The 15,029-nt window shown below is 36.1% G+C and overlaps 1 protein-coding gene across 4 annotated transcripts in view; it reads right to left on the reverse strand.

Annotated features, from left to right (window-relative positions):
- Positions 1-204: 204 nt before the first annotated feature.
- Positions 205-15,029, reverse strand: part of PAPOLA (poly(A) polymerase alpha) — a 43,587-nt gene continuing 28,762 nt past the window's right edge. The window contains exons 15-22 of one of the 4 annotated variants that reach the window (XM_050335269.1): positions 14,767-14,876; positions 12,319-12,440; positions 10,733-10,875; positions 9,298-9,395; positions 6,623-6,843; positions 6,189-6,251; positions 4,582-4,656; positions 205-2,393 (exon numbers count right to left, since the gene is read on the reverse strand). In XM_050335269.1, coding sequence (XP_050191226.1) covers positions 2,298-2,393; positions 4,582-4,656; positions 6,189-6,251; positions 6,623-6,843; positions 9,298-9,395; positions 10,733-10,875; positions 12,319-12,440; positions 14,767-14,876 — 928 coding nt within the window. In that variant the 3' untranslated portion in view covers positions 205-2,297. Of the gene's footprint in view, positions 2,394-4,581; positions 4,657-6,188; positions 6,255-6,622; positions 6,844-9,297; positions 9,399-10,732; positions 10,876-12,318; positions 12,441-14,766; positions 14,877-15,029 lie in introns of all 4 variants that reach the window. The other 3 variants (XM_050335267.1, XM_050335266.1, XM_050335265.1) reach the window with 3 other exon arrangements.

Below are 15,029 nucleotides of genomic sequence, written 5' to 3' on the forward strand. Positions count from 1 at the left end.
TTCCCTTTAACAGACTAGAACTCAATATCCTTCTGAGTGTTACTTCCACCTCCCATAGCAAACATAAATTAATCTTCTCTATATAAGCATTGTCTAGTATTTCTTTAGGCCGTACTGTATTTTCACTTAGCAGAAAATTTAAGAGCTGAGTATCAATTAAGAAAGTAGAATCAATTTAGTACATTCAGAAAAATCAGACAACCATGGGATTGTGCTGTTTTTTATTGTGTTTTCAATGGAGAAATACATCATCTGTTTACAAAATAGCTCTTGAAAAATACAAGGAGTACAGATACTATAAAACAAAGCAAACTCCAGTCATGAGACACTACGTACATCATGCGAAAGCAACAGTCTGATCTCCAGGTTATGAAAACTAGAATTAAAAAGTCACTATACAGAAAGATTCCAAGTTTCCAGCTTGGCAAAACTTGGGTGCAGTTACATGAAACGTTTAATAAAATGAAAAAGATTTTCTGATGTGTAAACAAAATGACAAGACTAAATTTGTGCCTGGCAATTTCAGTCTAAACTCCATAGCTACACAAAATACACAGACAGCTTGTACACTTCAACTGGTAAGATATAACCTTCTTTGGGGGTGGACGACAGCAGGCTGCACAGGGCAAGGAAAAGAGAAATATTGTATACTAGACATCTTAGACAAATGGCAAAAAAAAAAAAAAACCTTCAGTTACTGCACAGCCTAAGTAAAAGATAAGCTACACTCTGACTTTGGAGAATTAATTTAGAAGGATAAGGGGAAGAGTGTAAGTAATTTAACTCTAACATGAAAGATGCACGTGTAATAGGATGGAGCACAATGGGAGAAGGGAGTTCGTAAAACATGCTAATCAAAGTATGGGAAGTATGATTTGACATCCCACATACTTCAGACTTAAGTAATAGTAACATGAAGTTTGTTATCTACATCTGGTATTACTGTTGGTATCCCTCATGTTCCTCAAATACTGCTGTTCTTTGCCATGAGAGCTTCAGTTTTTCCAAAAGAAAAAGGCTGTTATTTTTTTGATAGGACTACAAGAACAAAAAATAGGAGTAAGAGAGCTTACTAGATGTCAAGTGCTTACTAGAAATATGATTTTTAAAAATTCCGTGTTGTTCAGTATGTAAAACTATTTCTGATGAGCCATCTAAAAATAAAAAGATTAAAATTCATCGGGAAAACTCTTTTCGCATTCATTTAAAATTTGAAGCTTTTTAATGCATACAGGACCTTTATGGAGTGTACAAAAATCATCTTATATTTAGTGATTCAAAGGCCATCAAGACAGGTGTTGTATTTTACAGGCACGCAATATTTACCTAAACACTTTAGTCATGGGACAAATTTTGAATTTGTGCCTAGAGGCCACAAGGTATAATGACTAGGTAAGAGGCAAGGGGGAACCCAAATGAGTACATGGCTTGTTTTTATTTTGTATAAATAACTGTTGTCCTATATGGTGCATACAAGCTGAAAAAATAATTAAAAAAAAAATAAAACACAAAAAAACCCCCAACATAAAATGCAAAAGCTTTTCCCAAGAAATAAAGGGATCAAAAAAGGGAATAAGGAGTTCAATTAACTCAAAAGAAAGTTTATTTACTGTTCGATTGCTGATCTGTATGCACCTTAAAATAATCCTATAAATAAAAGTAGACCACATCTTAATCATGTCCCACCAATACCAAAACTTCCCAATTAATTCCTCAAGTTATGTCTTATAACCCCAAGATTTGACATTACATTTTAAAGACTTACTGCTGCTTGATGGCAGTTGAAGTAAATATACTATACACTTTGTTTTCAATGTATAGTATGTCACAGAATGTCATCCAATTTGCAAATTACTACTATTGAAGAGCTTCTTCAATAAAATGAAAGTGTATCAGCTAAAGATCTAAAATTAGTCATACTCCAATAAAAAAAGTACATAAAAGTGCATTTCAGGGATTCTTATGCCAGTTTTATCTCAATTTTGAAACAATTCAAACAAATTCAATCAGAATGTCAAATATGGCTACAAATAGTGTTCATGTTTTTAAAGGCAGTAATCCTTCGAAATATTTAATGCAACTGTTGCTAACACATTAATTGTACTCCTGGCTTCACATACTAACCTGGACTTCCAATCAAGCGGCAATTTTAGTCCAGAAAGGGAAGTGCACAAAATATACCTACATCCACTTGCGATTATATTCTAGTCTTGCACCCTCCATTCTCCTTTTTTTCTAGCATTAGAAGACAACAGGTTGAGTTGGCAGATACTGTTTATGGACCCCTGAGGTTGTTTTTACCGGTTCAATCTCAATTTTATTGAATTCTTGATAACAGGAATAGGATTTGCAGGGAGAGCAGGGATATCTGAAAGGTCTGTACTGGGTGTTTTCTGAAAAGAAAAGAAGAAATTCAGTTGTATTTTAACTTTGTAGATACTAAAAGAAAAAATTTGTAGAATTTGGTATTAACTTTCAAAACCAAGATATTTAGAAGACTTTTTAGGAATATATGAAGACACGGATAATTACAAATCAAATAAAGAAGCAGGTATTTCCTTTGCCTACATAGTCTTTACTAAAGAAAATGTGTACAAGAGTCTTTGTGTGCACTACCCTTTTTGACAACTGCAAGAAATTAGCAAGTGCTGCAGATCAAGCTGAGCCTACTAATAACCTGTATTATAGTAAAACATAATATCCACATAACAAGGTTGCTTGATCAGTGACATCTACTATCTGATCTACATGTTTAGTATTTAAAAATGCCTTTTAACAATTCAGTGTTAAGTCTCTGCCCCTTACAGATGAGTGATGAAAAGCTGTCCCCAATGCAGAGTATGTGTTTTCATACATTCACATTCCTAACTGTTGAAAATCTCTTTACAGTCAAATTTCCAAATTTTTCATATTGGTTTATATTTATGAGAAAACAGGTATGACAAACTTCACAAAACATGCTGTATGAATGAGTTAAGAATTCCACCTTGATAACAGTCTGAACACTTTTTTCTCACTTAAGACTTAAATACCATTAAGCAAATTTTATCTAAAGCCAACTAAAGGAAAACACAGAAAAGAAACTCTCTCAAGACTGGGTGTGATTCATTAATTTCTCACTTGCCTTACGTGCCTTTAACATTGGGGTGGGGTTTTTATTAACTTCTAAAGTATTTTCTCTTCCACTGTGGCACATTATTTGCCATCCCAATAACCCAGTTATTATGCATTACTTCATGTCATTTATCATAAAATGTCTTATGTTATAAACAGTCAAAATTAATATAAGGTACATTTTATACATGCTGCATTAAAAAGCTGCATTTAAAAGCTGCATTAAAATGCCTGCTCTAAAATGTTGCTTTATTCAAAAGAAATCAACTGAGTTATGAACTGAGTTAACCCTGGCTGATCAGTAACAAAGCACAATGCAACAGGGACCCAGGGCAAAACAGATCTGACCCCCTGCCTTGTCCCTGTCCCGAGCAACCCCTTCTGGTCAGTGCTGATCTGTGGGTTGACACGTCACTATGTTCTGCAACATGGGCAGTGTTTTAAACAAAGCCAATGAGAACACAGAGGCGACAGAAGAGGCTCACCATTCTTTTGTAGTTTCCAGATTACTTTTGCTAACATAACAACTACACAATCTGAAAAAAAAAGCTACAAAGCTTTATACAGTCACCCCTCAACAACAGGCGAAATAAACTTGGTGTACTTACTAAATGATCTAAAAACTTCCCTGAAGCAGTTCAGAGAGCCCATATAGCATCTACAATTTTTCCCAAATGATCTTGTTATCTTTATATTCAGTACTGTTCATATAGTTCAAAACATCCAATAAGAAATACTATTAAATTAAATACTATTGCAATAGATCCCCATTTTCAACCAATATATTTACTACACATTATTTAAGGATTCAAGTGTGCATAAAATGCTTTGTGATAATGAAATTTTAATCAGTAGAGCACTAAGAGAAGTTTAAAAATGCTAGTAAGATGGAGATGTGCTCTCTAAAAGTTGTGATAAAAAAACAGAAATAAAAATTTAAATGAATGGCACAGAATTCTTAGTGTCTGTTTATCCAACGGACCCTACACTTTCAACACCTGCAGTGAAGCAACACAGCTAGCTAAGGCATGACAAGATCACAACTTCTCTCTCATACCAAATATCAGAATCTGAAGTCACATTTCAAACATTGTCAACCTCTACCTGGATATCTTTGAACAGTAGCTATTTAAAGCATTTGTTTCCTTGGTAGAAAGGATTATTCTGTGATGTGCGAAGCACAAAGGAATAAACTGAGTCCCTTACTTTGAAGGCACAATTCAGAAGAGCAAATCCAGCTTTGGTCAGTTTGTATGGCAAGCCATACATGTTTAGCTACAATGCACATTCAATAAGATCAATGACCATCTAAAACACAAAAATCATTACAGTAACAAGTTTTCCATACAGTGGATTTAGATTTAAAATTTTACATTTATTTTTAGCATCTGGACTCATTTCAATTTCAATGCTTTCACCACAGATCAGTGCACACACACACCGAGGTATTGCTTTTAAAAACAGTACCTGAGGAGCTTGCAGAGAAGTTGTCTGAAGAGTTTCTGCTTGAGAATTAACATTCACTTCTGTCTCAGGTTGCTCCTGAAAAAATTAGAAGTATCACCACAGTTACACCACTTCTCACTATAAATGCTACTTATATAGACCTCCACAAAGCAGAATGCTTTATATTGTGCATATATAGCAAAAGAAAAAGGCAAGCATTGGTGCTTGCTGCATTGATACTCGTCCTTTTATAAGGCAGGAATCACCACATTTAGAGAATGTTTCCCTGATTAGGAATTCGACATCGACACAAGCTACATCACTTCTCAGTTGTCACTTGTTTAACCACTTAACACCTTTTACACAGAATCCTATAGGAAAACATTAATAATTCAACTCAAGACAAAAAGTGTAATATCAAGGAAGATCATGTGAAAAGCTTCAGAATTTGTTGGAAATTCAACCGCATTTCCACTACTTTTGCCACTCTGCCAGAAAGGTTTTCCTGCTGCTTTAATGGGTTCAGTCAGCTTTCTAAATTAATAGATGAGTATCAGAGCCTGTTTTTCAGGTGCAACAGTGGAACTACAGGGCTAAAGCAGGACAATGGCACATTCTCATTTTAATAAAAAAGTCTGTTAGTTAAAATTGTACCATTTAGTAACCATACTCTAAAAAAAGTGTGCATTTCAATGGAAGAAAACCTATGTTTGTTATCCTTCCATGGATATGAAGGACAAAAGATTTAGAAGAAACTGCCAACAGAAGCTAACAGGATTACCTGTGTCTTTTACATTGACCTGTATCCAGAGAACCTATTTTCGAAGTGAGGATTAAGTGCTTACATGTATTTCTGCCCTCACCTGTCTTAAGTTCAAAGAGATTTCAAGGTGACTACATAAGATACAATTCCTCACTTAAGGGAGTTGAACCAAAGCACTTTAACATAAGTTCAAGCGTATTTTTCAGAGTATTCTGAAGACAACAGAACATGCCTATAAAAACTGTATATGCCCAAGTGGAGGGCTGCTATCGTTACGCTAAAGAGAGACTGCCACCCTTTCTGTTCACACTAAGCAGAAAAATTGTCTGCTAAATTACAAGATACTGGAGGGGCACATTGCATCTCTGAAATCCCCCAAAGGTATGCTGTAACTTCACAAAATAATTTCACTGCCAGGAAAGATTTACCATCACTTGAAATATTTTATAGTCTAAAAAGTGAACAAGGTAGTGCCCAGGCTTTGGGATTCTCAGTTATATAGGGTAACTGTTGTTTAACTACATCAGGTTTGGGGTTTAGGCAAAACGCAGCATATTGACAAATCCCTTCCCCGATTTAACAAATTGATATATAAATATCACTAGTTTCTTCACCTTGCATAATACCATGTGAATGACCAGCAAAGAAATCATAATCCTATGTAACTTAGGCTCAACTTAGCCTGGCAGCAGGTAATGGACTCCAATTCATCAATACTGACAAACATTAAGAAAATAACATTCGTTTTGATATCTTTACTGGAGAATCTATACCTCCACACACCCTTAGTCATTCCTAGAGGGAAACACAGTAGTTTTCACAAGGAAGAGTCCAAATTAATATACAAAAAATTAGTCATAGATACCTTAGCTTCCATTTTTTCATGTTCATTCAAATCTATACAGCTAGTATCTTCACTTATTTCATCCTGCTGAAATGCAAACACAAACTATTACAAAACATAATGAAATTTTTTTAAAAAAAATCAACAAGACAATAAGGTCATAAAGTGTTTTTGAGTACAGAATTAGTTGTAAGACTTAGCATGTTCCAAAATAATTGCTTTTAAGACAAGAATTTAGCACTTAAACACTTGTGCTAATGTGGTACATGTGCCACATTATGAATATCAACCTAATAAAAAATACTAACACCTTAGCAAGCAAAAAACATCAAGCACAAATGCAATCAGAGTAGGAAATATCTGAAATCTGAAATACGAGAATCAGCACTCTGTGGGTGAAATTAATATTCAAAATTTTGAACACTGCTGTGGTATGACTTCAAAATCTCAAATACCTCTTCCATTTTAATTTTCTTAGGAGACTCTTCTTTATGGGGAGAAGATGTCCTTTTCACTGCTGTGACAGGGCTAGGCATTTTTGTTGCAACATTTCCTGAAGTTCTTGGTGATGGATTTAATAGATACGCTGAGGGAACAATTCTAGAGATGGTAGGCTTTGGTGGTGGAGAAATGGCTGGTTGTGTGGCAGTTTGAGGAATGCTTTCATTTGAAGTACCTATGGATAAATAATTTAAAGATCTTCAACAAGATGAGCTGGCACAGTCATTTCAGTTCAATCACTGGTATTTCTGGTCTCTATTCAAAACCACTGCTATCAAGCAGGCACCAAGGAAGAGGTACAGTTAATGGTATAAGCATCAAGTTTGGAACAGCAGGTGTGCATACACAGCACAGCTTAGTTTCAAGTTCATTCTTGAGCTTGGGTGCACCCTCAGCAAGTCTGCTGACAACACTAAGCTGTGTGGTGCAGCTGACATGCCAGAGGGAAGGGATGCCATCCAGAGGCACCTGGACAGGCTTGAGAGGTGGGGCAATGCAAACCTCATGAAGCTGAATAAAGCAAAGTGCAAGGTCCCACACCTGGGTCGTGGCAATCCCAGACACACCTACAGGTTGGTTGGAGAAGTGACTGAAACAGCCCTGAGGAGAAAGACTTGGGGCAGATGGTCTGGTGAAAAACTCAACACGAGGCAGCAGTGTATGCTCACAGCCCAGAATGCCAATGAAATCCTGGGCTGCATCAAAAGGAATGTGGCCAGCAGGTCAAGGGAGATGATGATACTCCCCCTCTACTCTACTCTTATGAGACCCCACCTGGTGTACTGTGTACAGTTCTGGTGTCCCCAACACAAGGACATGGAACTGTTGGAGCAAGTCCATAAGAGGGCCATGAAATTGGTAAGAGGACTGGAGCACCTCCCCTACAAAGACAGGCTGAGAAAGTTGGGGCTGTTCAGCCTGAAGAACTCATAGCAACATTCCAGTATCTGAAGGGGGACTACCGGGAAGCTGGAGAAGGGAACTGTAGTGACAGGACAAGGAATAATGGGTACAAATTGAAAGGGGGAAATTTAGGCTAAATATTAGAAGGAAATTTTTTACTGTTAAGGGTGGTGAGACACTAGAACAGGTTGCCCAGGCAGGTTGTGGATGCCTCAGTTCTGGCAGTGTTCAAAGCCAGTTTGGATAAGACCGTGAGCAACCTGGTCTAGTGGGAGGTGTCCCTATAACAGGAGGGGTTGGGACTAGATGATCTTTAAGGGTCATTCCAACCCCTTACCAGTCTATGATTCCGAGGGAGAATTCCTGTACCAAACCCAGGGTAGCCATGTCAGTGACACTCTACTTAGTCTAATTAACCCTGCTTAACAGTAGGCTATCCTAGCACAGGCAAAGCTCTGCACTAATACACCTGTGTTATTCATGGTACCCAAAGAAGTTTTACTGCTTCTGTACTCAGCCACAGTGCATTGCCAAGACTACCTTAAATCAAATCCAAGAGCAATCTGCTACTCGCTTTGTCAATCAAAACCAAAGTTTATCGCTTCTCAGGCTTAGATTACGTGATGACAAATATGAAGTCATCACAGAGCATCAGAAAAAGAACTCATATTATATACACCCTTTTGAAAAATGCTCCATATGATAAAGCTCTATCTTATCAATTGCCTACCTCAAACCAATAAGCACACATAGGGAGATGCTCCAGGATGAGCAAAAAATACACTGAGGAAATTTTTCATTAACAACTATCAGGTGATTAACGTTTTTCATTAACCAGAATACAAGAATGATAAACTGATATGGTTCCAAAACCAAAAACCAGTCATGTCATTTAAGCTGAATTTAGTGCTCATGGACACACTTAGTCACTTTGATGCACCTGTGACATGATAGAAACCAGAGAGAAGTAAGACTCCACCATCCCACATGTCAAGACTGAAATGAGAGATTTCATCCTGAAAGGCTAACCAGTTGCTACCCTTTTCCATCTATTTTTGACTTGCTCCTTGTACACAGCTAAAGCTCCATCAAAAAAAAGGAGTAGCTGAGTCTGCTAAGAGAACGTTTTCATCAGATGCTTTTATTCTTTGATTAAAGAGTCAAATTTTTAAAATTTTTTTTAAGTAAAGTGTACTTTTTCTTGAAGAAAATGGAGGATAAAATCAGCACACACAGTGGGACATATCTGAACAGACATCAGTAAGGAACATGTGTTCTGCTTACATCTGAGTCTTTTTCATTCCTAGAATCAATTTCATGAAGCACAAGGAGCAGGAACAGGGAGCACAGACTACAGACAGTACAGATCCATCGCGAGTATAACTACAAAATGAATTAAAAATAAATATAAAAATTGCTCTTCCGGTTCTAAATCGTTTTTTCTCATTTAACCAACTGAACTACAGACCTGCAATAGGTCATTGGAAAACTATTGCTATTGTGAACAGTAAATATAAATCCCCAAGAATACAAGAAATAAACATAATGGTATAAGATATTTTAGCATGATTTTCTGAGTCCTAAAGAAATTAATTAAATCTGTGTATCAAGAAGAACACGTTACGGCACGTGCTAAGACTAGGAGGCTCAAACTGGAAGAAAAACTGCCGTATAAACTTTACTAATAAAAATCAACAGAAACAATATGCTATGCCATTTTACTTACCCCCTGAGCTTTCACTGGAATTTATTTGTGGCACAGTGACTTCAGAAGCCTGTGTGTTGGTCACAGATGCTGCTGTTACAGCTGGCGCAGGACTGCTTCTGCTAAAGAGAAGAATTATGAAATGCTGAACACAGTAGTGAAGTTATGGTGCTCCATGGCCTGCCTGGCATGGTCAGCAAATGTAGCTGATATTTCACCCACATTACAGGTCAGAACTCACTAAGTCAGTAAAAAGATTCAAATGAGCATTGGCAATCTACTACCAAACCTAAGCAGCGGAAGCTATTTCAAATATTTAATTTAAATCACTTCAAGGATAGTTTATTAGACCAGGGAGAAGCTGCATTTTATAAAAAGGCAAAAATTAAGGCAATGTCTGCCCAAATAAGGTATGGGGGGAAAACACAGCAACTGCTTCCTGAAGGATGAAACAAAACCAGTGTACAAGAACTAAAACAGAAAGTTTGTTCTTAATCTACACACACCATTACAACAACAATTTCAGTCTGGACTTCCCAAGCAAAGGCCTTCCCATCACCAAAAAAAAACCGTTCTTTATTTAATTTTTAAGAAATTAGGAAGCAGTGTGTGTCTAAAATCAACAGGCCAGTATCCACTTGAAGTGTGACATCCTAGATATCAGAGACTTGTTTTAACAGCACAGTAAGTGTTTACCATTTACGACTTTATCATTTACCAAGGAAGACTAATTAAATAAGCACTGGCAAAAGCACTAAGTTAAATGAAGTATTTCATCCTATAGTGTCCTATAGTATACACATAATACTTCAGAAATGTAGGAGATTGATAAGTTCTCTAGTGTAAAAGATGAACATGAGACTCTTGAAAGAAGAGAGTAAATGTCATATATTTGGGCAAACTGGAATTTAGGTAGGAAAAGACTTAATACAGAAAGTTAGAGTTAAGAAAAACATACTTTGAAAATACGATGCAAAATTATGTTCCTAAGTTTAATTTGCATAGATATTATCAGTAATAGCAGTAGCACTACTGACTTCCAAGACAGAAAGACTAACTTCTTTACTGTCTCACACTTGGATTCAAAACTCATGTAACACTTCCTCACCCTCTCACCTCAATTTCCTGCTCACTATCTCTCATAGCCTCCTACTGCAGCACCCAAGTTTTTAGATCATTGTGCTCTTCTAAGCATTTTTATCCCATTTTATAATTCCTCATCTGAATTATTGTTATTTTTGTTGTTGTTATTATTATTATTATTCCAGTGCCACGCTAACTATCCCCAAAATTTAGACCTGCTCTAGTGCTCCAATTGGAAATAAGAGTGTCTGCAATCTCCAGTTTGGAACAGTCACAACCTGGTAACTGTACTCACACACGCAGTATTTGCCAGGCTTTTAACACAAGGAATTCAGGAACTGAGAGCAGCAACAAGACTGAAAGTTTCCATTACCCCTGAGAACTTCCGGAACTGTTCAATGGACTCGTCTTCATAGCACTAGTAGGCGAAGGCACAGACGTGCTGTTATCACTGTCCATAGACAAGTCGAGGCTGCTGTCATTCAGAGCTGTCAACCTGATCCCTTCTGTCGAATGCTGCAATCCCCAAGACAAAGGAAAATTCCATCAGTCTAATTAAAGGCTTTAAAATCAATGGAGATTCAGGTAATTTCAAAATGCAAACATAAATAAACAATTTTCAAATCCTTTTACATGTAAGTAATCCACTATCCTGTTACCACAAGCATTTACATTTTCATGTTCACAACTCTGGTACAGATTTGTCTGAACCAAACGTGTTCAAAACTAGAAACTGCTGTTGTATTTAGTAATTGTATTTTCAGCTTTATTTCAAGTTTCTTTGATTTTTGTGGACTGTTATTAACTTTAAAGAAACTGATGTACATCAAAACCATAACTAATGAAAAGAAATTAGAGACTCATTTGAACTTAGTCTGCAGAGAAGAGAAGCCCTTCTCTGACACAGTACTACACAGAGATGTATTATTAAATATTTACATTGTCCTCTGACACAGATCTACACTGTGTCAATAAAGACTTTCTATTCTTTAAAACAGCACTTGATATATAACAGTTATAGACAGAAAAAGCATGTTATTCAGATACACTTAACACAGAATATGTAACACTGGTTTAGCTTTCCAAAAAACCAAACAGACCTGTATTGCCCTCAGATTAAACTAATACAAAGCAGCAGGGATATCGAAATAGAGTGAACTGTTCAATTCAGTGTTCCAATCCCTTCCTCCTGGCTCCACTGAAAGTAAACAATATCTAGCACAGCACCTCAGTTAAACACCATTGCTACCATCTTCATATATGGCCACAGGTTAACTAAACTATACACTGAGGGAGCAAATCATCCCAGCCAGGCAATGGGCAATGTTCTATGTTAAAAGTGTCATTTAATCTTTTAATTAAAAGTGCATATGATACCAAAAGCTGCCAAGCTGCAGGTTGAAGAATACTTTCCTTGAAATTATCCCTAATGATTCAATATCAGTTACAGCAACAGACTATTCTCTTAAGAGAGAAAAAGGCAGCAACCAGTTCAACATTCCACTCTGTTTCTATTTGATGATTTGCAATTTTACTTTTAGGGAGAAGCCTGAGAGAAAAATCTAATATAAGAAGAAAGAGCTGGAGATAGCAAGAATCCCTTGTCTGCTTGTTCTATTGTACTGTTACAATAGATGTTTTCTTTAGGTAATCTGCAGGTTAAAATGCTGAGAGATTTAAAACCTTATTAATTACACTGTATTAAATCTGTTAGGGAAGGCAAACAAAATATAGTATTTCAGCCAGACTTGAAGATACTATCCATGTTGTTGATGTTCTGGGAAATCTAACTTTACATTTAGTGCATGCAGTAATACCGCTACGGTCAAAGGAGATCACATTGCAGGTAAAATTAGGATTTTGAAATGTGATTTTAGTTCTCTGATTAGTAAGTTTAAAAAGCTGAGGAATCATTTCTCAATGGTATTTTTACTGCTCTCAAATATTAGCCAAGTTTACCTTTTTCTTTTTCTGAAGCACGTGATTAGGTAACAGTTGGTGAAGTTGCTTACGTTTCACATGCCTTGCAGCAATCTTCATATCCATCTCAAACATCTTGCTGTTTATTGCTTGCCTATAAACTACACAATTAGAATAACATTATGGCATATTGAAGTATTTTGCAAAGTCCACTTACTTGCCCAGGCAGAAACAAATTGCATTTAAGAGCATTTATTACCTTCAAGAACAAGGAAAATGTTTCCTTGTTCTGGAGGAAGAAAGTGAACTGCCTACTATGCCAGCACTGACAGTACAAACACAAACGTTCCTTCAGAAACAGGTGACCTGTTTTCCAAGAAAAATATCTTGCAAGCACACAGTTCAGTTAGAGCTCTGAAGCAAACTGTTCATCTCAAAGTGACTACAGATAGAAATAAGATTTCCTTCCTCATAAGAATTACAGTATTTACAAATAACTGTTTTCTTCACAGTTGATTTTATTAACGCAGCTCCTGCAACCAACAGATTCTAATTCAGGCACTGAATGCTTTTTTGTCAGCCAATATATTACAAATCACTCTGGCTACTCATATACCACTGTGTTCTTATACAAAATTATTTATGTTCGGGTTTTCTTCTGTTCAGTTGGGGTTTTTTGTTGCTTTGTTTTGTTTTGGGTTGTTTGGTTTGGGTTTTGTTGGGGTTTTTTCATCTTGTATGGCTGTTTTAGTGGTTTTGTTTGTTTGAATTTTAATTACTGTAATAAGCCATTTCTCTTTGCCTCAGAACATCTTCTGGTGAGTCAACATGGTAAGTGCTAGCAAGAGAACTGCAACCCAGGATCCCGGGTTCAAGTAAAGCCAGGTAAAAATGAAAAACCTGATCTTTCACACCAACTATCTATACAATGTTGAACAAAGCTGCGGCAGATGTATGAATAAAAAATCATTCTGTAGATCTTAAACACAAAAAATTAGAAGAGGTATCTCCCTTATTCACTGTGTAGTTCTACAAACATAAGGAATCTCAGTGAATAGGCTGTGGAGGTGTAATTATTAAAGTGTTAACAGACAGGCACACAAAGAGCTCAATGAATATTGTGTATTAGAGTACTACACTAATTCTTGGTATTGAAGCAGCTTATAAAGCCTCTTCGTAAAAATTACATAATTACAGTTAAGGTAGGAGCACACTCAGCAAAACCAGACACGGCTAAAGGATTTCATGTTCCTGACGTTAGGTCTTACCAAAGTTTCCATACAAGGAAAACCTCACCCCCTCTTCACATCTCTTCCTCCCCTTGTTCTCACTCAAAAACAACCTATTCCCTAATTTTATCCTTGAAAATGCTTTGTTAGTTTTAATAAAATCTTGGGGTCCAATCCAAAAGACAGGGCAAAGAAGTCTTTAGAACGAATTAAAAACAATAAAGACAGATCCACATTAATTTCAGATTATAAAAAACCCCACCAACACAAACAGAAATTTTTTACTGGATTGTTATTTCAGGAAGAGTATTTACAAATTGAAGAGAAAATTAAGCATCAGTCTACAATGATTTTGATGAAATGCTACTCCATTTAAAACTGCATATATTTAGACAAACTTCAGGAATGCAGTGCAAGGAAATCCCATTCAAAATTACAAAAGTAAGTTGAGTCTTTTCATATCAAAAATCTCTGACAAGCATACAATTGAAATGTCTGTTTAAAACCAGTAAAAGACCTGAGAAACTGTAACTTCTAGCTTCTTTTACTCCTTCAAAGCAGCAGCCAAGGTATTATGTCTTTTCTAAATTCTCAAAAATTAGGATATATCTATAGTTTATTAGATAAACCTGCCAAAGCTATTGTTCTTACACCTGAAGTCACATTCTCCAGCTGTTATTGATTCTTCGCTTACAAACTTGTTATGTGTGTTTCAAGTTATTTTTGTGAATCAAAAAGTAAACAACAGAAAAAGTCAAAAAGCTTTTTTGCACTGAGTGTTGGGCATGAAAGTAAAAGTTACTGAATCAATTATCTAGCATAAAATGCCATGGAATAAAAGATGTTTTGTTAATCCACTGATAAATTAAGCTGATAAGTTAACAAAAATATTTAAAACTATACTCAAAAATTTTGAGGTTATGCTTGCTAGTTCACATATGCTAACTACTTTGTTCAATAAAGATTACAAAATAATGTACCACTTTTCGTGAGATCTGAAGATGGGTGCAAAATTTGTCACTTTTAATGAAAACAAACAGAAAATGGTTAGTCTGAAGTGTCTAGGAGCATTAAAACTCATTGAAAATGTGTTTCTTAAAAAATATCCCAAACTCCTTAGCTGAATCCTGCTACTCTATGTCTAGATACAATTCTGCTAACTATTGTGAACATTATGAATAAAGACTATACATTTTGAACAAAGACACTAACTTCAACAAGATTATCAACACCAGAACATCTAGAAAGCAAAACTCACCTGTGTCTGTAAAAGACTGAATGTCGTAGGTAAGATCGACACTTAAATTTTCAGAATTTTCAGTTTTCTTAAACACCAACCCAATCACCCACATTGTACGGTATTCTTCCCTGGAAAATTTTATATAAAACAGTCATGTAATGCTGACAGAATTAAGTAATTTAATAACATATCTGCTGCAAGAGACAACAGCTATACATTTTAGCTCCACTAGCAATGGGAAGCTAGCCATAAAAACACAAAACCCAAAACTGATTCAATAA

This window comes from Myiozetetes cayanensis, unplaced genomic scaffold (genome assembly GCF_022539395.1).
Source record: "Myiozetetes cayanensis isolate MyiCay16 unplaced genomic scaffold, myiCay2020 scf6-25, whole genome shotgun sequence".
In the NCBI taxonomy this organism is placed as follows: Eukaryota; Metazoa; Chordata; class Aves; order Passeriformes; family Tyrannidae; genus Myiozetetes; species Myiozetetes cayanensis.